The following is a 20862-nucleotide window of genomic DNA, read 5'->3' as shown; positions in this document are numbered from 1 at the left end:
TTGCAGTACTTTGATCTTCCAGTGGCTTTGGAGAAAAGTATGGTTTCTAATTCTATTAGAGTGGAATGATGGGTTCGAATATGTTATAAACAATCACCGAAGCGAAATATTTTATGCCGCCGTGCTGTGGTCTCATTGAAAAGTTATACACCCGATCGTTAGAGCCCTTTGCGAATGACAATATGATCATCCGCATCCGATCCCTATTTGCGGACTTTGTATTCGCACTCCAACTGCATTTGCAAAATTCGGAACCACATTCAACCCGGAATCTTCACATTCACGTTATATCATGAAGTAAAACGTAAAGTAAAAAAGAAAAAAAAAAGTCTGGATGGTTCCTTATAAATTTTGCCTGGCTTTATACTAAGAGCTCTTCGAGTCACAATAGTCTCATGAATGACAAATGATGAGGCGAAGAGTAACTGAAGAAACTAAACGTTTAATGAGCCGAACTTGTGTCCAAAACACATTGGAAAAACAAGATGACAACAAAGCGCCGCGGGCGTCGAAGTCGGCGTAAGAGCTGGCTTGAGCGCTGGGGCGAGACCGACTGCAGATCGCCACGTGGAGTCCCTTATGTGCACGCGTTGGCTGCGTTGGTTTCTGGATCAATCGACCTGGAAGGTTCGGCGATTAAAACATTCGCACCTCGAAGAGGCGACAGAGTTCTCGAATTCGCCATAACATTAATCTGCAAGAATAAACAACAGGACGGGTAACTCCCGGGAATCGATCCTGACTCTTGGCGTGGGAAGCAAGCGCGATAACCGCTAAGCCACGGCCGCGCTGCCTACTTGGCACGCGGTATTACTCCCCCACTTAAAAAGTGCATCACCCCGATCAACACAAAACAAAACAAAGCACATAAAAATAACGGCGAACTAAAGAGTCATTTGAAACACACAAGGTTCACAGTCCTATCGAGCGTAGTACGGCTTCAGGCGCACGACTTGGACGACTTCAGGTCATGGTGGGCGGAGTGATGATGTTCTTGTTCCGTCGGGCATCACCTCGTAGTTTAGCTCCCCGAGGCGACGAAGTACCTTGTATGGTCCAAAGTACTACTTAAGAAATTTCTCACTGAGGCCGCGGCGACAAATGGGAGTGCATACCCACACCCTGCCTCAGGGCTGTATGTGGACAACTCTGCGTCGAAGGTTGTAGCGGCCCGCGTCGACGCGTCGCTGGTCTTAAATCAGGAGTTGGGCGAGCTGGCGGACTTCTTCCACCCGTTGAGCAACAACCTGGGCGTCTCGCTCTCATGGTCAGCTGGCTCATGGGGCAGCATCGCGTCCAGCATGGTCGTTACCTTCCGACCATGTACCAGCTGGAAAGGAGTGGTCTTTTGAACCGCTGTATTGTAGGCGAACGCGACGTAGGGCAGCACCTCGTCCCACTTCTTGTTCTCAACGCCGACGTACATAGAGATCATGTCGGCGATTGTCTTGTTCAGTCTCTCCGTTGGTCTGCGGGTGGTACGCAGTTGTACGACCGTGGCTGGTGTGACTGAGTCGGAGGATTTCTTGGGTCAGCTGTGCCATGAACGATGATCCGCGATCTGTAATCAGAACTTCAGGAGCGCCGTGCCGGAGGACGACGGACACAATGAAAAACTTGGCAACTTCCACAGCAGTCCCCGAAGGAAGGGCTTTCGTTTCGGCGTACCGCGTGAGATAATCTGTGGCGACGATGATCCAGCGGTTCCCCGACGTCGAAGGCGGGAAAGGACCAAGTAGATTCATTCCGATCTGCTGGAAGGGTGCAGTTGGCTGGGCGATTGGCTACAGGAGACCTGCCGGCTTTGTCGGTGGTTTCTTGTGTCACTGCCACTCGTGGCATGATCGGGTGTAGAGGTGGACAGTTTTTGGGAGCTTGGGCCAGTTCACGAATACGGGCCAGCGTACGGCTGTAACCAAGGTGTCCGGACGTCGGGTCGTGGTGACATGTTTGAAAGATCTTCTCCCGAAGGTCGGTCGGGATTACCAGCAGCCACGGCGAGTTGTTGTCCCCGAAGTTCTCTTTGTAGAGTAAACCTCGTCGAATGGCAAAGGTCGGCAGGGCTCGAGAGAAAACACGTCGTACGGTACCCCTGTACCCTTCCAGGTGATCGATTAAGGCGCGCAGCTCCGGATCTACTCCTGGACGTCGCGCCATGTCGTCGGTGCTCACTGCTCCTAGGAAGCACTGGTCGTCACGTCGTCACTGCCGCCGGAACGTGTTTCGACAAGGGCCCTGGACAAGCAGTAAGCGCCATTCTGCTTGCGTCCTGACTAGTAAACCACAGTCATGTTGAACTCTTGTAGTTGGAGACTCCATCGAGCGTGGCGTCCTGGCGGGTCCTTCCGGTTCGCAAGCCAGCAGAGTGAGTGGTGGTCCGTGACTTCGCGGAACGGGCTCCCGTGCAGTTACGGGCGGAACTTCGTGATTGCCCATACGACCGCAAGATATTCTTTTTCAGTTGTGGAGTAATTTCCCTCCGATTTGGCGGCGTCCGACTTGCCTGGACGATGACTCACTCGCTGCCCTCTTGCACTTGAACTAGTACAGCTCCAAGTGCTGCATTACTAGCGTCCGTGTGAATCTCGGTTTCAGCATCCTGATCAAAGTTTCCAAGGACAGGAGGAGTCTGGAGTCTTCGCTTCAGCTCGTCGAATGCCTGCTGCTGATCCTCGGCCCATTCGAGCTTCCCGGCGTTTTTCGTGAGTTTTGTGAGCGGTGCGGAGATCCTTGCGAAATCCCGAACGAAGCGTCGATAGTAGGCACAAAGTCCAAGGAATGTTTGCACGGCCTTCTCGCCTGTCGGCGCAGGACATTCCGCGACGGCGCGAGTCTTCTCGGGATCTGGGCGGACGCCTTCGTTACTAACCACGTGGCCTAGGAACTTCAGTTCGTGATAGGCGAACGCCACTTTGACTGCTTCAGGTTGAGTCCGGCGGTCAGGATGGCTTGAAGAACAGCTCGGAGTCGTTGCAAGTGCTCGTCGAAGTCGCTATAAAACACTACGACGTCTTCGAGGTAGACAAGACAGCTCTGACACTTCCGTACTGCAGGTACGGTGTCCATGACACGCTGGAACGTTGCTGGCGCCGTGCATAGTCCGAAGGGAATCACCTTGAACCAGTACAGTCCATCCGGCCAGACGAAGGCTGTATTCTCTCGGTCCCGTTCGTCGACTTCGATCTGCCAGTTGCCGCTCTTCAGGTCCATCGATGAAAATTATCGAGAGTGGCGCAGTCGATCTACAGTGTCGTCGATGCGGGGGGTTGGTAGACGTCTTTCTTTGTCACCGCGTTCAGCTGCCGGCAGTCCACGCAGACCCTTAGCGTTCCGTCCTTCTTCTTAACCAGCACTTCTGGAGACACCCACGGACTTCTTGAAGGTTGGATTGTGTCGTCGCTCAGAATCTCTTGAACTTGCCCCTTGATCACCTGCCTTTCTTTAGTAGAGACTCTGCGGCGATCAATGCACGGGGCACGCGTCGTCCTCGGTAACGATGCGGTGCTTCGCTACGGCGGTTTGGCGCACCTTCGACGACGTCGCAAGGCAGACGCGGTATTTAGCGAGGAGGTTAATCAGCTGCACACGTTTCTGGCCCGGAAGTTTAGGGTCAATGTTGAGCTGAGCTGACGATGCACTGTCTTGCTGAGGTTGCGAGAATTCGTCAGTAATCGTGGCGACTTCGGCGGTGTTTCGGAGTTCCTCGACGTGGCCCACGGCTGCACCTTTCGTGAGGTGTTGCATTTCATTTCGAACATTCGTCACGAGGACCATAGTCCGCCCATCCTGAAGTTCAGCTACTCCTCTTGCGACGGCTATTCCTCTTCCCAGGAGTAATTGGAGGCTTTCCTCCAGAAGAACTTCGCCGCAGGAAGCTTCATCAATCCCAAAAATTACGAAAACACTCGACCGCGGTGGTAAGTTTATGTGGTTTGCGAGGACTCGGACCGCGGATGACGTGGCATTGTGTTCCTCCGGTGGTGGAGCAGGTTTCCGTAGCGTCAGTCGGTTTGTTCCCAGGTCGATGACGGCGCCATACTCAGAGAGGAAGTCCGTTCCGAGGATAACGTCCCTCGAACAGGCTTGCAGTACAAGGAACTTGGCAGGGCACGTCTCACCCTGGATTTCACTCGAGCAGTGCACCTTCCGACAGGCGTAATGAGGTGTCTCCCAGCAGTTCGTATCTGCGGCCCCTCCCACGGCGTCGTCACTTTTCGAAGGCGGAGATAGAGCCTCCCACTCAAGACTGAATAGTCTGCCCCGGTGTCCACGAGTGCCGATGCGTCGTGGCCGTCGATAATAACGTTTAGATTGTTGGACACCGATGCAGGGGCGTCGGTGCGATGCGGGGCATCGGGAGAGAGGGAGCGCTCCGGCGTTGTTTGGGGCTCTTTGCTTCGGTCGTTTTCGGCAACGTCACCTCCGGGCGTTGCCGCACTTAGTTTTCCCGGCGACGAAGGGGAGACAGGCTCTCTCGGCGGGGTCGTGGTGCTGGGAACGCGGAACGTCGTTGCGATGGGGAGCGGGCTTCACGGCGGAAAGACGGCACTGGTGAGGGTGAGGATCGGAGGTACTCCTCCATGTCGCGAGGGCGTTAGCCGTACCTCGTGCGTGGGTCGTTCGGGTGGAAACCACGCAGTTTGAGACGACGGTAGGGGCAGCAGCGGTAGATGTGGTCGGCTTCCCCGAAATGGTCGCAGAGGGGGCGTCGGTCGGCCGTTCCCCACACGTCGGTCTTCCTCCGCGAGGGTCGCTCTGGGCAGACGTCCTCGACTTTTTATTTGCGTCGAGGATTTTGTGGCGTTAGATTGTCCCGTCGAGATGACACCTGGTATTGATGGGCAACAGGCGGCGGTCGGCGGGCTACGGCGGCATAGCTCAGTGGCGGCTCCTCTTGCGCCACTATCGTGCCGGGAAGCCTTGGCCGGAGTGTCCGGTGAATTTCTTCACGGACAGCCTCAGCGATGGAGAGGGATATCGGAGGACTGGCCGCAGGTAGCAACTTCTGGAGTTCCTTCCGGACGGCGTCGCGGAAAACCTCACGGATGTCCCGGGCACGGGCGCCGATCTCGCCGTTAAGCAACGTGGATGCAACGACGTCGGGATGTCGTTGGTAGTAGGAGGCGCGTGCTTGGATGGCGCGCTCCATGTTCGTTGCCTCCGTGACAAACGCTTCGACGGCGGTCGGAGAGTTGCAGACGAGGCCCCCAAAGATGTCGTCCCTCACCCCGCGCATGAGGACGCGCCGCTTCGTGTCGTCGGTGGCTTGTGGGTCGGCACACGCGCTCAGACGCAGGACGTCGTGAACGAAGCTGGTGACGGTTTCGTTGGGGCCTTGCGTCCTCGGCCGAAAGAGGTCCTCGGCTCTCTCCCTTCGGTGCTGACTGGCGAACCTCCCTCGGATCTCTCCTTTCAGCTGGTCCTATGATGTAATCAAAGTTTCACGATTCCCGAACCAGTGTCGCGCCGTGCCCTCGAGGGAAAAATAGACGTTTTGCAGACACTGGTTCCGGAGTCCATTGGTTGTGCAGCGCCACCCGTTCCTATTGTTGCAGCCAATCTTCGACGTCTTCGTAGATCTCGCCGTGGAAAGACGTCAGCATACGAGGGGCGACGTGCAGGTAAACGACGGGGGGAACTGCTGTGGTCTGCGCCGTCGGTGGAGCCACCATTTTTATCGCTTGCCTTGTACTCGCCCGGAGTGCTCCGAGTTCAGGAGCTTGCCCTTGAAGACGGCGGCTGGCACGATGCTCCGAGTCTTCACCGGAGGGTCGTCGGGAAAGGGGGCTTGCTGAACGGGTTCTTGTAGGGGCACGCTGCACGGGTTTCATACCCCGCACCATCACCAAAATGTCACGGTTGACAAATGATGAGGCGAAGAATAACTGAAGAAACTAAACGTCTAATTACGCAAACTTTTTCCCAAAACAAAAACGAAAAACGGAAGAACATAACAAAGCGTCGCGGGCGTCGAAGTCGGCGTAACAGCAGGTTCGAGCGCTGGGCCGAGATTAACCGCAGAACGCCATGTGGAGCCGCTTATGTAAATGCGTTGGCTTCTGAAACACTCAACCCAGAGGGTTCGGGGACTATACTTCGTTCCAGCTTTGCTCTGAGCGCGGCCGATGTTATGATTCAAAAGGCCAATCAAACTGAGAAACAGGCACAACGTCCATGGCGTGCTCTCTGCAGTTGATAGGACCAGCCGAAATTCGCCGCGTCGCTGTGCGTGCTCCTCCACCGGCTAGTCCTATTAGACACAGAGAGCACGCAATGACGCTGCGCTTTCTGCGCTATTTGATTGGCCCTTCGGTTCATAACATCGGCCGCGCTCAGACCGAAGCAGAAACGAAGTGTAGATCGAACATTCGCACCTCGAACAGGCGACAGATTTCTCGAATTCACCAGAATATTAAACTTTAAGAATAAACAAAAGGACGCGTAACTCCCGGGAATCGAACCCTGACTCTTGGCGTGGGAGGCAAGCGCAATAACCGTTATGCCACGGCCGCGCTGCCTTCCTGGCGCGCGGCAATACGGTGAAACACATTTCATGGTATGCCATTTTTTTTTCCGATTTATAAATAAGCGAACATCCTTCCAGGGGATAACATCCCGCGTCCTTGCAAGATGATCTAAGTTATGAGACGGTCCTGGAAGACTGCAACATTCTAGTCAAAAGATGCGATAAAAAAAGTAATATAATTTTTTTCTATTTATTTTAAACACTTACTTTTAGCAGACGGGTATTCTATAATTGCAAACATTTATTCAGGTAAAGCTAATCACACTGTGTCATTTTAGTTATGTCAAATACTAAAAAGCTGTAAAAAAGGCGGCCACTCTCTGGAGCGTACTCGTATATACGTGTTAAGACGCAGGTACACCACTGTGAAAATATGACACCATTCATTTATGACAACATGTCATCCTGGTTTCAGTTTTAAACACGATTCCACAACTGTGTGCTCTGAACCACATACTTAGCAGCGACACTCCAACTGTCCAAAATGAAAACGCGCACACACGTTACGTTTTACTTGTCGAGGTGTCTTCTTTTTTGTGGCTTGAACGTGTTCGAATTTCATTCGAGCGAAGAACGTTTTCCGCTCTTTTCCTGCCAAACAAGAACACACTTTCCCTCGCGAGATTGAACGGTCCAAATCAATTTTTATTAAAAATCAAATCCTGGCGTAAAAAAATTATTATTATTATTATTTATTTGTTTCTCCAAAACATTTGACGATGCACCTTATAGTATACTCATTTATTAACTCTAGGGTCTCCTGTCGCACACATTAACAGGCGGGCTCGGTAACAATTCAGAGTCGTACCCAAAGATATCCGCATCCTGTACGCATCCGCAGCCCCTAGCAACCGTACCCGATGCGCAATCCACCAAACCTGACTCAATTTTATGCACATACGCCAGTTGACTACGGACACCTCGGCCTGATGGGGGCACCTCGGCCGGGATTCGAACCCGCCACTTGCGGATCCCTAGGCCGGAGCGTTTTCCTTAGAGAAACCGATATGTTTTTATCAATCAGTAAGCGACCACTAAATCGGGGCGTGAGAGACAACAAATTAGGTCACAGGAACGTTTTTCCTTTTTTAAATATAAAAGTAAACATAATGCAATACCTTACCGTAATAAGACAAAAAAAAAATCTTCAAATGAAGGAACATATAGTATAGAACTTTCTCCGAGTGTTATATGTTTCTTTGACTTGACAATTCACTAATATTTCTGCAATACAATCATAGGTGTTACATTATGATTCATTATCGCCAGATCGCCTGCACACTGACTGTTATTGCGTGAAAAATTGTCGCAATTTCCAGCCGCTAAGAGCGGGTTTTGAATTAAATACGTGAGATTAATTTTAGTTGACGTTTGAATGTATTCTTCAATGTATCCAGCCACTACTGATATTTATTCTAAACAAGGACGCTCATTATTTTGGCAAACATGGTTGTATCGTAATCACGCAACCGCAAAGGAGAACGTAATATGAAAGCATTATTAATTTCCGTAAAATATAACTCGATTACTTTTCAGTCCCTAAACTTAGATGTAAATATTACGATTCAGGTGGAAACAGAAGAGTTAATATACCCCATAATTGTTCTCAGCTGCATGCCCAATAATTCCTTAAGTCGAGTGTTTCACTAACTATGAAATATGCTGTTTATAAATGTATACGTGTGATATACTAAATATTGACAAGTTAATTTTAACATGAACAATTTCTCAAGCTCGACCAGGTTACGTTTGGTTGGGTTGGTCGAAACGAACTGATTGACCACACGAACGAAGCAAATAGAGAAGTAATAGCTGCGTACAAGAAGCTTATAGCGTCAACTGCGAAGGTCTTCAGACCCAACTTAACTGAAGAGGAGGAACAGCAATTTTCTGAAGATATATTACAGTTTGAGGTCAGACTGGCAAAGGTAATATATAACACATTCCAACAGTATATCTGAAGTAATGGGTGTCTGAAATAACCAGGTTCTTTCTAAAATGGTCCGTAAAAACAGGCCCCTGCACGTAGCAATCTAAACTTTTTGTCAAAGGTGTATATTTCAGAAGTCGTTTCTATCTTGTAGAGGTTCAAAGTGTAGCTTCCTTTCTGTAAAGAAGACGACCAAAATATTTGCCATGGTGAATGGCGGACGGCGACGCAGACAACCAGTCGTGTGACGAGGGGGCCGTTAGCCGCACGTCTTGAAAGATGGCTCTACGTGCTTATCGAGACTAATAGGGACTTCATTTCAGAGTGCTCGCGACGACGGCGGTCTATTTAAATTAGCACAATATTTTATGATTTACGTTTGGTTAAAAAATAAATGCGGACAATAAAACCTTTAACGAAGTAAAACCCCCCCCCCCCCCTCCAAAAAAAAAAAAAAAAACGCGCGGTTGGATATCGACGACGTTCTCGCTGCCGACGGAATTCATCTGCGTGTCGTTCGCTTTCTTTCGCTGGTTGGCTACACCTTCCGACGCTGCTCCCGATGCCATCTATCAAAACGTGCGCCATACGCGCCCCGCCACTCTACTCGGTTGTCTGCGTCGCCGGCCACTGTTGATCCTGGCAAGCTTTTTGGCCATATGTTTTACAGAATGGGAGCTACACTTTAGATTCTTAGAAGACAAAACCGACGTGTAAAATACATCCTTGAGGAAACCTTTAGATTGCTTCGTGAACGAGCCAATATTTACGACCCATTTTAGATCGAGCCTGAGTATTTCACACACCCATACGCATTTTATCTCCCGCTAAAGCGAATTTATGCATTTACTGAAAAAATGCTTACCGGTTCCATTAACTTTAGGTGGATTTTATGCCTTTAATATTTGTTACTGTGTTCGAGGTATTTCACGAAATGCTCACTTCTGTGCAATTGCTGAAGTTTTAGTACCAAGTACCCAACGCGATGCATTTCAGCGGGGACAAGCTATTCACAATCTAACTCTATTTCTATTCAAATTTGACTTTAAATTTTAAAACAAATAGTTTTAATTAAGGGCAGTATTCTCAGTTACAGATGTTGACACCAGTGTTGCGGAATGGGCACCCCCATTCCATTCCAATTCCATTCCGGGGAATTACAGATTTCGATAATTCAATTCCTTTCAATTCCTAGGAATGGAGACACTGAGCCCATTCCCACTCCTGGAATGGTTGAATCGTTCCATTCCATTCCTTTAATTCCTAAACGTAAAAATTGGCACTTGACAGCTACATTTTGTTGCCGGCATAAGCTGCATAAAGCTGACATTACCAAATGCAGAGACAATTGCAAAAAAAAAAAAAAAAAGAGAGAGCTAAATTCCTTAAAAAAGCACTGATTTTTACTAAGCGGACTGCTGATGACAGAAAGTGTTTATTTACAATGTACTGCAAACATCGAGAAAGCCCCTTGATATGCCAATGCTTGTTTAAGACATCGGTCTCGCGACCACGTCGCTCGCAACAAACAGCAAAACTTAAATCCACTCATTTTCTTTTCTTTTTTTTACTTTTTTTTTTTTGCATTTGACTTTTAAGACATACGCGGCCAGCGTGTTTGTTTGATAAGACCATAAAAAATATTCAGTTTGTGCGTGGCGCAGGAATAAGCTATATTACTGTATTCTTCAAATACAGCAACACGGCTAGTGCACTGCTGGAAGCGACTCCATGCACAGCGGCAGAACACATCGTCTGACAAAATCCAACCACTGCGGCGCAGCACGAGGGACCGTGTAGACCATGTCACGAAACCTGTTTTAAAACGCAGAAGTTCACGCTTGCTTTACGAATCTCGATATTTCTTATCATATTCAATTCAATTATGGCTGGTTCGCCTGCCCTTTTCACCCTTCGCATACTCATTCTCGTGTTTCCTCTTCAGACGGCGAATAAAGTTCGATGATGTACGCTGACTGCAGCGTGTATAGTTTCGTTGCACAACTTTCAGCGTGCAGCTTGCTTATTTTCTTCGCGACTGATGCAGAAAAATGTCTTCTACGATGCCATGACTCAATTTGTATTTATCTTGTCTTCTCGTCCGAATTGTGATGTTCCTCTTCGCGCTGATTGAGTGGCGGGTTCAGGCAGCAGACGGTACCAACCGATTCGTTCTTCTACCTCGGTGTCGGTTGTTCGCGTAGTGGCGACGAGTCGAGAAGTCAGCGTTGACAAAGTTCTTCACATCAAGATACAATTAACGGGGTAATACCGCACCGTTCGAATTGACATTCCCCGTGTTTGCTCATTAAAACCGTCCAACTGACTTCTCACCGCCTCAAATAGGGTCCAGGACAAGGAGCACGAATGCAGACCGGACAGCCGAGACGCGCGGAAGCCAAAACCTCAGTAGCAGCTAGCACCCAGCTCTCCTTCTCAGTTGCCCTCACAGCAACGGTCGCACCTCGTCTGGTGCGGGACGGTCTTTCTGCAGGTCTAGTCAGTTCGGTCACACCAAGAGCGGAGACGATAGTCTACATCACCTTACGATGGACCTCAACAGACAGCACGAGAGCCATCGAAACCAATCCAGTGCTTTCTGAGTGCTGCGTCACCCTGCAGTCCCGCTCACGGTACTGGATTGCCTAGGGTGACTCGTAGCGTCCGCAGCGGTCTATCGCAAGGTGAAACAAAGTATGCAGAGACTAAAATCAAGGGAAATGAGCGGGAATCCGCTAGCTTGCTTGTAACCCCAACCCACTAAAACATAAAACACAGAAAACAAGCATCGGAACAAAGACCAAGTAATAGGCGGACATGCAATACAAATGCAGTACAAAAAAAAAAAAAAAAAAAAAACGAGCCTCGGAGCAAAGCGCAAGAGGAGAAGAGGGAAGTGAATCTCGCTTTAGTTTTAATGCCGAAGCAAACCCACATTTCGCACTTCAAAGGAGTGCGCACGAATGAACGTGGAAGGCAGCAGGGTTGGCTGCCTGCTAAACAACGCGCCTCGAACTATAAGAAAACAATACCTGATCATCTTTCGACGGCGCCCAAGTCAACGAGTTATCAGAGCTCTGCGAGTTATGAGTCGCTTCCGCTCCCAGATCTCAGTCTGTGCGCGCGTGTGCATTCTACAAACCGCCGCAACAACAAAAAAAGCATGACAAGAAGTACGATGAGGAGTTGTGCATGGCGGTTTCTTCCTTTTCCACTCCCTTTTCTTTTGCTTGGTGCTTGGTTTCTTGTTTCGCTCTTGTGTGACGCCATCGAAGCCCGACGCCTGCGCGTCCGTGAAAGGCGCCACGTTACCCCACTTTCCCCCTTTGTTCTTTGCTTTGACGCTTGTTTTTTTTTGTATTGCATTTTGTTGGCGTATAAGTGTGTTAGGGCTCCTCGCGGGCTAGCAATTTCCCGCTCATTTTATTTCTGAGCAACTGACTCATTGACAGGCTCGGTTTAGCTGACCGTAAACACAAAAAAAAAAAAAAAGAAAAAAGAACCGTGTTCCATTCCATTCCCATTCCATTCCGGGCAAAAGGCACCTAATTCCATTCCCATTCCATTCCCTTCAACGTTGCCGCCATTCCATTCCCATTCCATTCCGGGGTCGTGAAAATGCGGAATGATTCCGGAATCATTCCAACTCCGGAGTGGCAACTCCGCAACACTGGTTGACACTTCTCACGCTGTGTCTAAATAAAATACACCGAAGCGTTGTTGTTCTGTAGGTGTAAACAGTGTCGCGCAGTGCTAAAAAGAGCTAGTCCTCAAATAGGAAATTCCTCACCGCTCCCACTTATCATGTTAATGGAGGTGCCAATATAATTTAGTGAATTTTTCTATGTAAAGCAAAGTATAAATTTATGTCTTAATTATGAAGCTCTTCTGCGAAGTGAAATTTATAAATCTTTTCATTGACAATCTAAGATATTTTTCGCTTATTTTCAAATACACTATTTATCACTGCTTCATCGAATTGTCATCCTTTTTTAGATGTCTCAATGGCCGTAAAGTCATTATATCAACAAGTCAAAGTGTGCATTAAACAGGTTAAAAACACCAGCTAAGTACGGTGATCACATAAAGGTTAGGTTCCTCTTAAAGCCCTGGAACACTATATCACAGATAGTAAAATTCCCAGGAAAAATCAATTTTTCATTCGCTTTAGTCCTCAAATGGGTACTGCCGACAAGCCATCCCGATGGCCAAAAAGGTGGCGAAAAAAAAAATCATAGTGCGGCTTACGTAGGATAACTTAACGGGGTTTTGCCTTGCTCCAATTATCCCCGTATGTGTGAGTGGTCTGGGAAATTATTCCTGCGCACTGCAATCTCAATTTGGTATCAAAACGTTCGAGCGGGCTTAATGATTTAGCTAGACTAGAACGTCTGGGCACCCTTGACAAACACGGTACTAGTGCCTTTTGCATGGAATCTCAAAAAGAGAAAGACTCGCAATAAAACATATCTCGAAAAAAAAAATATCGGGAAGGTTTTGAGAATGTAAAAATTAAGACCATTATTCGGTTGTTTTCTTTTTCTTTTTCTAAGCACTCTAAGGCTGATGAAGACAGGCGTAACTACTCCTCAATGTACAACGAAATGAATATCTCCACCTTGTCTAAAAAGTATCCCAAGGTAAGCAGAACGCGAACTTTCACAACCTTTTTTTAAGCTAAAGCGATCTCAATCTACGTAATATTAGTGTACACTACAATGCTCCTCTTAGTCATAGGAAACTATATAGTACTGGTACAATTCAATTATTGATCTGAATATTGATGTAGCAGAGCAACGTGTACTTGCCTTCAGGGTGTTTCCAGGTCAGATCGTAAAATAATAGTCCAGGGGAGCTATGTACGACAACTGTTTCGTTTCTTCGAAAATGAAGCGGAAGTGACGGAACTGACGATATAACGTCTGATTGGCTAGAGGCTCAAATAATGAAAGTGGGAATTTTTCGTCATTTTAGCCTCTGACCGATCAGAAGCGATATTGTCAGTTCCGTTGCTTCCGTTTCTTTTTAGAAGAAACGAAACATTTGTCGAACATAGACTTCGAGGTCATATTGTTTTATAGTTATGTCAAAATATGTTAAAACCATATTATTTGAAGGAGCATTCAGCTATATGCGAACGCCGTAACTAATTTTATTCCGGAGATACAAAGTTTGGAAGCTCCATGCGTGGTGAATGCTAAGGTTTCGCTATGGTAATTTGCACAGCGGTCAATTTCACACCGAAGCATGCACGTAGTAAGGATTTTTGTTCTTTTTATTTTATGAGAGGTATGCATCATGTATGAGAAATACTAAAAATGACAATAAAAGATTTTTATGCCAATATTCGAAACCCGTCTAACATGCACGTTTTAAAGACATTCACAATTATTCACCATCGAGTTACTTAATTTAAGATAAGGCGAAATATATCAGAACGGTGAACTTTAACTGAGTATTACGAATATAGAAAAGATTATGCTTATTCATTATTGTAGTTATGTTAGTGATGCAGAAACAATGCACATTCTACTAAATGTGTCACTACTGCAGGTCAATATTTAAAAGGAAACTCCAATTTTTATTTTCTTTAAACTCTGCTTATCCGTTCAGAGTGACTTGAACTAACCCGTGATGGCAAGTAAACGAGTAACATGATATCTTTAAGAGAAAAACGACAACAAACCTTTACTCATATTGAGCTGGCTTGTAAGGTTGTGCGAACAAATGTTCGAATTAAATAGGCCAACGTCATCCCTAGCTTCTGCACTGTTGAATGAACTATTCGTCTTCACTTTCCCTTACACTGTCAAGGCTATGAATGATACAGCGCTATTCGAGTCGAACCTTGCACAACCCTACTAGCTTGCCCTCGTTACCGGGGCCTTGCTGCACTACGTCGGCTGTAAAGGATCGTTCACACTGGCAAGCCGCAGCTGTCACGCGAGAACTTTTGTCGCAACAGCGATAATCGCAAGTCACGAAAGCGACAGGTTTGAAGCAGTCGCTTTCAAGCCAAATTTTGCGACCGGGCGCCCAGTCGCGTGCCGGCTGAACCAATCAGCGGAGCATCGAAAGTGCCGAGAGGTACGTCTCGTGCTTGTTTACATCGCGCACGCCGAACCTTTGTGGGAGAAGCATTAAACATGTCCGTTCCACGCCTCGGTTCGCGGCCGCAGATAGGGAGCCACGGAGGTTTGCTCGGCGGCTCTTGTCAGCGCTATCAGAGGATACCCATTTCTTTGTAAAAAAAAGCAGCGCCCCGATTTCAACAAGCACTCGAAAAAGAACGCGGCCTGACAGCAACTCCGTTCCACTTTAGTTTTCACAGCTTCCTACTGCGCAGCAGTAGCTCGATAGAGTGCACGCCGATCTCGTGATTGTGCGTCTTTGTACGGCTCAGAAGGATCCATGCCAACGTGACGAGTATTTTTCATATTGAAAGGGCGACGCATGTGTAGCTGTGAGAGAACGGATATGGGAAAGCAGCAAAACGCGAACCCGAACTGTTGCTGGGACGACGGAATCGACGAAGGTTCCCGATATCTTCCGAAAAGCGACTCGCAGGTAGCGGCTATATATACACAGCCATGAGGGTCTATGTGGCGTCTCTGATCTGCTATGATCAGGGTACCCACATTTTATAAAATGTAGCATCGATGTTTGAACGAGTAAACGATATTTGAACGAGTTCTCCCGTGCTTTGTTAACGCAATCTGCACCACCTTCTAATAGTGTAATAGTACGTTTTTGTTGTCGGAAACCATATTGGTATTACTTAATAAAAAAAAAATGTATCACGGAAGCTAGTCATCACAATTTGTAGATATTTTTTTTGTATTATACGAGTTAAGATAGGTAAAGAGGAAATGGTCGGTAGCTCTCAAACTCTTGATGTTTTTCATGTTTATATGTAGAGCGTATAATCAAGACCTCTAGGGTCTTCGAAATACTTCCGCTATTGAGGATGTCAAAAACAATTATTTCTGAGATCTGCTTCAGTCTATCAAAATTATACATAATATCTCGGATTCTTATGTTGTGAAACCCTTGTGGCTTAGTTTTTAGCATAGAAATTATAATTTTTAAATATCATTGTTTGCTACACAAGGCAAATACGCCGAATTAGAGCACTTAACTTGTAGAGTGATAGCAATGTGACTAACAGTGGAGTAAATTTTTAGCTTTTTTTATGGCATCATCCACGCCATTTTTAGCGTTTTGGAAAATTGACCTGTTTAGTAAGTTTCAGGTCTCCTTCGAATTTGTTCTTGATTGAATGAGCCGATTTAAAATATGTTTCCTTTTGGCTAAGCGTATATTGTTCTCACTTTTTTACGAGTTTTACGAATTTCATTTCTTAGCTTGGTGTTTCCACGATTCCAAAGCTGATCCTAATATTAACATAATTGGAAAATTCCGTCGTTGATCCGGGTATTCTGGGGCCTCCGTTTCGTCAACTTTACTCTTCTGGTACTAATAAAATAAATGTTCCGAAAGGTTTCCACAAGTTTGTCATAAGTTTGCAAGTACTGTAACAGAGAATTCCAGTTATACCTATCATTTGAGTTATCAATTTCTGTCTTGCCCTGGATCACCTTGTATCTCATTTCTGTATCCGGATATTCAGCAACCTTTTCTAGTGTTAAAAGTATAGTAATGCAATGATCACCTACCTTTTTATTAACAACTCCAGATACAATTGTTTTTAATTACTGAGCCTCGTAACAATGATGTCGTAATTTTATTACCATAGTATTCCTCCTGGGTATGGTTATTAATTATATTTGCTTCGACAAAATACGGGAAGCTGTCAAGCATGTACGATTTCCCTTGCTTTGTCTTCTTTAAAATATCAATATTAAGATCAGCGACAAGGACTCTGTATTAGTGATTATTGAAATTGCGAAGTACTTGTCTTCATTGATCACAGCATATGTTTACATTCGAACTAGGTGGCCAGTAAAACGTGGAAATGACGTAGGAAACATTCATATTATTAACGGTCGCAACGCAGATCTCTGCGTGTTGGAAATACATAAATATTTCCAGACAAGGAATGGTCATTTTATACATAATAATAACACCCCCTTTTCGGCCATTTCGACATAAGCTATAAAAATGAAAGCCTTGTAAGGAAAACATAGCGCAAGCTGCCTCGTCAACATTTACACGCCTCAAAATAAGCACATTTAAAAATAGAATCGGCTCACCTACCAATAGCAATAACTGATCCCAATCCTTATCAATACTTCAAACATTTATGTGAATTAAATTCAACTTAGCGTCAAGGTGACCTTCTACATTTGAACCCTCGATGTATGCGCCCGACTTACAAAACGAATCAGAAGACCAGTCCATGTTTACCTAATTTTAACTAGGTCTCGTTCACTCCTGATTTTAATTGCTGCCACTCGCTCTTTTTCACTGACGAATATTGTCCCATTTCTAATCACAGAAAAAGTTGTATCCCTTCTCCATAGCACAAGCCTTCGAGAAGCGTGCGGAGGCCCAGGGTTCGATTCCTGAGAGATTCGCGTCTTTTAAATATTCTTTCCATTTAATGTTCTAGTGCAGTGGTTCTCAAATGGGGGACCGCGGACCTTTTGGGGCCCGCGAACCCCAAGGGGTTCACGCACCCCCTGCCTCGCCAGTCAAACCCGAAAATAAAAGTTGCATTTTTTTTTTAAAATTGAGAACAAACGTTTCAGTTTTCGGGCGAGCTTCTTCGTCTGTATCTAAATAAGAGAAGTCTACATCACACTAGTACTGAGTTATATCTATCTAATAAATTATTATTATACTTACTTCATGCCTTCTCCTTCCCCTGATCAGGAACGGGGTCCTCTATTATCGCCGCCGATCTACAAGGGGTCCGCGAGATATCAGTGGTTTAATACCACTGTTCTAGTAAATTCGACAACCCTATTCCTTGTTTGAGGTCCGAATGTTCTACGCGTAGGACCGTCTACTCCGATTGTTCCCGAAGCCAACGCGTGTGAATAATGGACTCTGCGTGGCGAGCCACAGTCAGTTTCGCCCCAGCGCTCGATCCTGCTATTTCGCCGACGTCGACACCCCCGACACTAACTCGTTTCCCCTTTCTTTTGTTGTGGACACAAGTTCGCTCCATTAAACGTTCTGTTTATTCAGTTATTCGCCGCCTCATCATTCGTCGCTCGTGACAATTTGGTGGAGGTAATGGGTATCGCATTCCATGCCCGCGAAGCGTACCCATCAAAATAGTCCCCGTCGACGAACCCGCGACTTGAGCCAGCCGCCGCAGCCAAGGCCACCCTCTGGAGTTCGTTGAACTCACATAGCAGCCGAGGAAGACGAAAACGCCGACAATGGGGACCGAGTCGCGGCAAGCGCCAACAGAGATTCATAAGGACTGGCTCAAGCAGCACGGCCGAGTGCCACGATACAACAACTGGACACCAGAACAGCTCCTGCGGAACTAGCACCGCTACGCGCTGGTTCGAGAACCACGAGCCAACGTTAACACCGTGAGATGTCTGCAGGAGCGAGGTGTGCGGGCGTTCACCACTCAACACCGACGGCAGAATGCAGAGAACGTTCTTCGAACGCAAGCCTAGGGCCCAAACGAATTGTCACAAGCTTTGTACAAGGCGTCCTGCGCCTGAGCAGCTGTGCCGACCCACAAGCCGCAGACGACAAGAAGCTGCGGGCTCTCATTCGCGAGATGAGAGACGATATCTTTGGCGGCCTCGTCCGCAACCCGTCGACCGCCGTCGAAGCCTTCGTCACGGAGGCAACCAACATCGAGGGCGCCCTCCAAGCAGTCTTATCTTTCTCGCAACGACATCCAGGAGTCACTGCATCCACCCTGTTTAGCGGCAAAACCTCCACTGTAAACCCGAACATCCACGAAATTATCTGGGGCGTCGTCCGGGAGGAACTCAACAGGTTGCTGCCTGCCTCGAGTCGTCACATGACACTTTAAATCGCCGCGCTTATGCGCGAGGATGTCAAACGGGCAGTCCGACCTGAAATTCCCCATCAACATGACGCCAGAAGAACCGACGGTGGGCTACGCCACCATAGCCCGACGACCGCCGCAAGCTCCCCGCCAGCCTCTGACCCCACCCCGATCAGATGCCGCGTATCCTCGTCGTCAGGAAGAACAAGCCGAGTACATCCACCCGGAGCGACCCTCGCCGAGAAAGACCACGCGACGTATGGCAAAGGGCCGACGGACGCCCGCTCTGTAACCACTGCGGAAAAGCCAACCACATCTACCACTGATGCCCCTACAGTCGACTTGGGCTGCGTGGTTTCCACTTAAACGATATGCCCGAGGTACGGCGAACGCCCTCGAGACATCGAGGAGTAACTCCGCGCTCGCCCTCCTCAGCGCCGACTTTCCGCCGTGAATCCCGCTCCCCATCGCCGCGACGTTCAGCGTCTACGGCGCCACGACAACTCACAGAGAGCCTGTGTCCCCTGCGTCAAGAGAAAAACTAAGTGCGGTGCGGCAACGCCTGGAGGTAGCGTTGCCAAATACGACCAAAGTAAAGAGCCTCCAAGAACGCTGGAGCGCTCCCACTCTCCCGACGCCACACATCGCAACGACCCCTCGAGTGGCGCCCAACAAACTAAAAGTTGTTATCGACGGCCACGACGCATCGGCCCTCCTGGACACCGGAGAGGACTACTCAGTCTTGAGTGGGAGACTCTCTCGCCGCCTGCGAAACGTTACGACGTCCTGGGGTTGACCCCAAATTCGAACAGCTGGAAGACACCTTACTGCGCCCGTCGGAAGGTGCACTGCCCGAGTCGAGATTCATGGCGAGACGCAGCCTGTAAAATTCGTCGTTCTACAAGACTCTTCCAGAGACGTTATTCTGGGCATGTACTTTTTGGGTGAACATAGCGCCGTCATCGACGTCGGGAGAACAAATTTACACTGCGGACACCTGTTCAGCCTCCAGAGGAATCCCAAACAACGACAGTCGACGTCCAAGTCGCTGCCGACCACATGAACCTGCCGACGCGATCAAGCCGTGTTGTGCCCGTCACGACCGATGTAGCTACCTGTGGTGAAGTTCTGGAAGCCAGCGTGCAACTGCTCCTGGAAATAGGAATAGGTGTCGTAAGGGGGGTAACTAAACTTCAGAACAGACGCACTGCGGTCCTCGTGACGTAATTCCGACAAGAAACAAAATTCCTCACGAAAGGTGCCGCTGTGAGCCACGCCGAGAAAGTCCTGAATTCCGCCGAAATCGCCGCGATTGCTGCAGAATCCTCGCCACCTCAGCAAGACATTACGCCTACAGCGCAGCTGGACATTGACCCCAAGCTTGCAGCCCCGAAACCACGGCAGCTGAGCGAACTCTTCGCCGAATACAACGACAGCTTCGCATTGTCGTCGAAGGTGCACCAAACCACGGTTGCGAAGCACCGCATCATTACCGAGGACGACGCGCTCCCTGCGCATCGATCGCCGTAAAGAGAGTCTCAGTAAAAGAAAGGGAGGCCATCCAGGAGCAGGTGCAAGAATTACTGAATGACGACATAGTCCACCTTTCAAGCAGACAGCGGGCCTTTCCTGTCGTGCTGGTTAAGACGAAATACGGAACGCTTAGGTTCCGCGTGTGCTACCGGCAGTTGAACGCAGGGACGAAGAAAGACGTCTACCTACCGGGTGTCACAAAAGAATATTTACAGTTTTTTTTTTTGCGCCGCCAAAATAAACTAGGCATCGCCGAACGCTCATTTTCTTCCCAAAGGTAGCGCTAGAGGTCAGAAATAGATGCCAAAGTTTGAGCCCGATCCGATAACTTCATCAAAAGGTATCAGTTGATTTTCTAAAATTTTCATTGGGAAAATGAAGAACATTTTTGCCCGTTTTCGGTTTCTGATGTCTTAGAGCCTCATGTATTGGAAAACTCCCTCGGCCGCCATTTTCTAATTGAAATTCGCAAAAAATCACTAATAGCTTTTGATTAAGTTAGCGGGTCGGACCGAAACATTGGCCTCTGGCTGTGACCTGTGGCGCTACCTTTGGGCGGAGAATGAGCGATCGGCGATGCCTAGTTTATTTTTGCGGTAAAAAAGGTTTTGTAAATTTTCTTTTGTGATACCCTGGACTTCCATGCATAAACGACTCGCTAGACCGGCTGCGCCACTCTCGATATTTTTCGTCGATTGACCTGAAGAGCGGTTACTGGCAGATCGAAGTTGACGAACGGGCTGAGAGAAGACAAAGTTCGTCACGCCGGATGGACGGTACGAGTTCAAGGGGATGTTTCTTTGGACTATGCATGGCAGAAGCAACTTTCCACCGTTTCGTGGACACTGTATTGGCAGGACTGAAATGGCCGAGCGTTCTCGTCTACCTTGACGACGTCGTAGTGTTTCCAAGCAACTTCGGCGAGCACTT

The 20862-nt window shown here is 47.9% G+C and overlaps 1 protein-coding gene across 1 annotated transcript in view; it reads left to right on the top strand.

Annotated features, from left to right (window-relative positions):
• Positions 1-20862, top strand: part of LOC115324994 (neprilysin-1-like) — a 151257-nt gene that overhangs the window by 30835 nt on the left and 99560 nt on the right. Inside the window, exons 6-7 of the mRNA XM_029985690.2 lie at positions 8260-8454; positions 13010-13096. Of these exons, the coding sequence (XP_029841550.2) occupies positions 8260-8454; positions 13010-13096 (282 nt within the window). The remainder of the gene's footprint in view (positions 1-8259; positions 8455-13009; positions 13097-20862) is intronic.

Source organism: Ixodes scapularis, unplaced genomic scaffold (assembly GCF_016920785.2).
Source record: "Ixodes scapularis isolate PalLabHiFi unplaced genomic scaffold, ASM1692078v2 PGA_scaffold12__126_contigs__length_90152505, whole genome shotgun sequence".
NCBI lineage: Eukaryota > Metazoa > Arthropoda > Arachnida > Ixodida > Ixodidae > Ixodes > Ixodes scapularis.
Note: the sequence above shows the minus strand (reverse complement) of the source record. Positions and strands in the feature narration are given on the sequence as shown.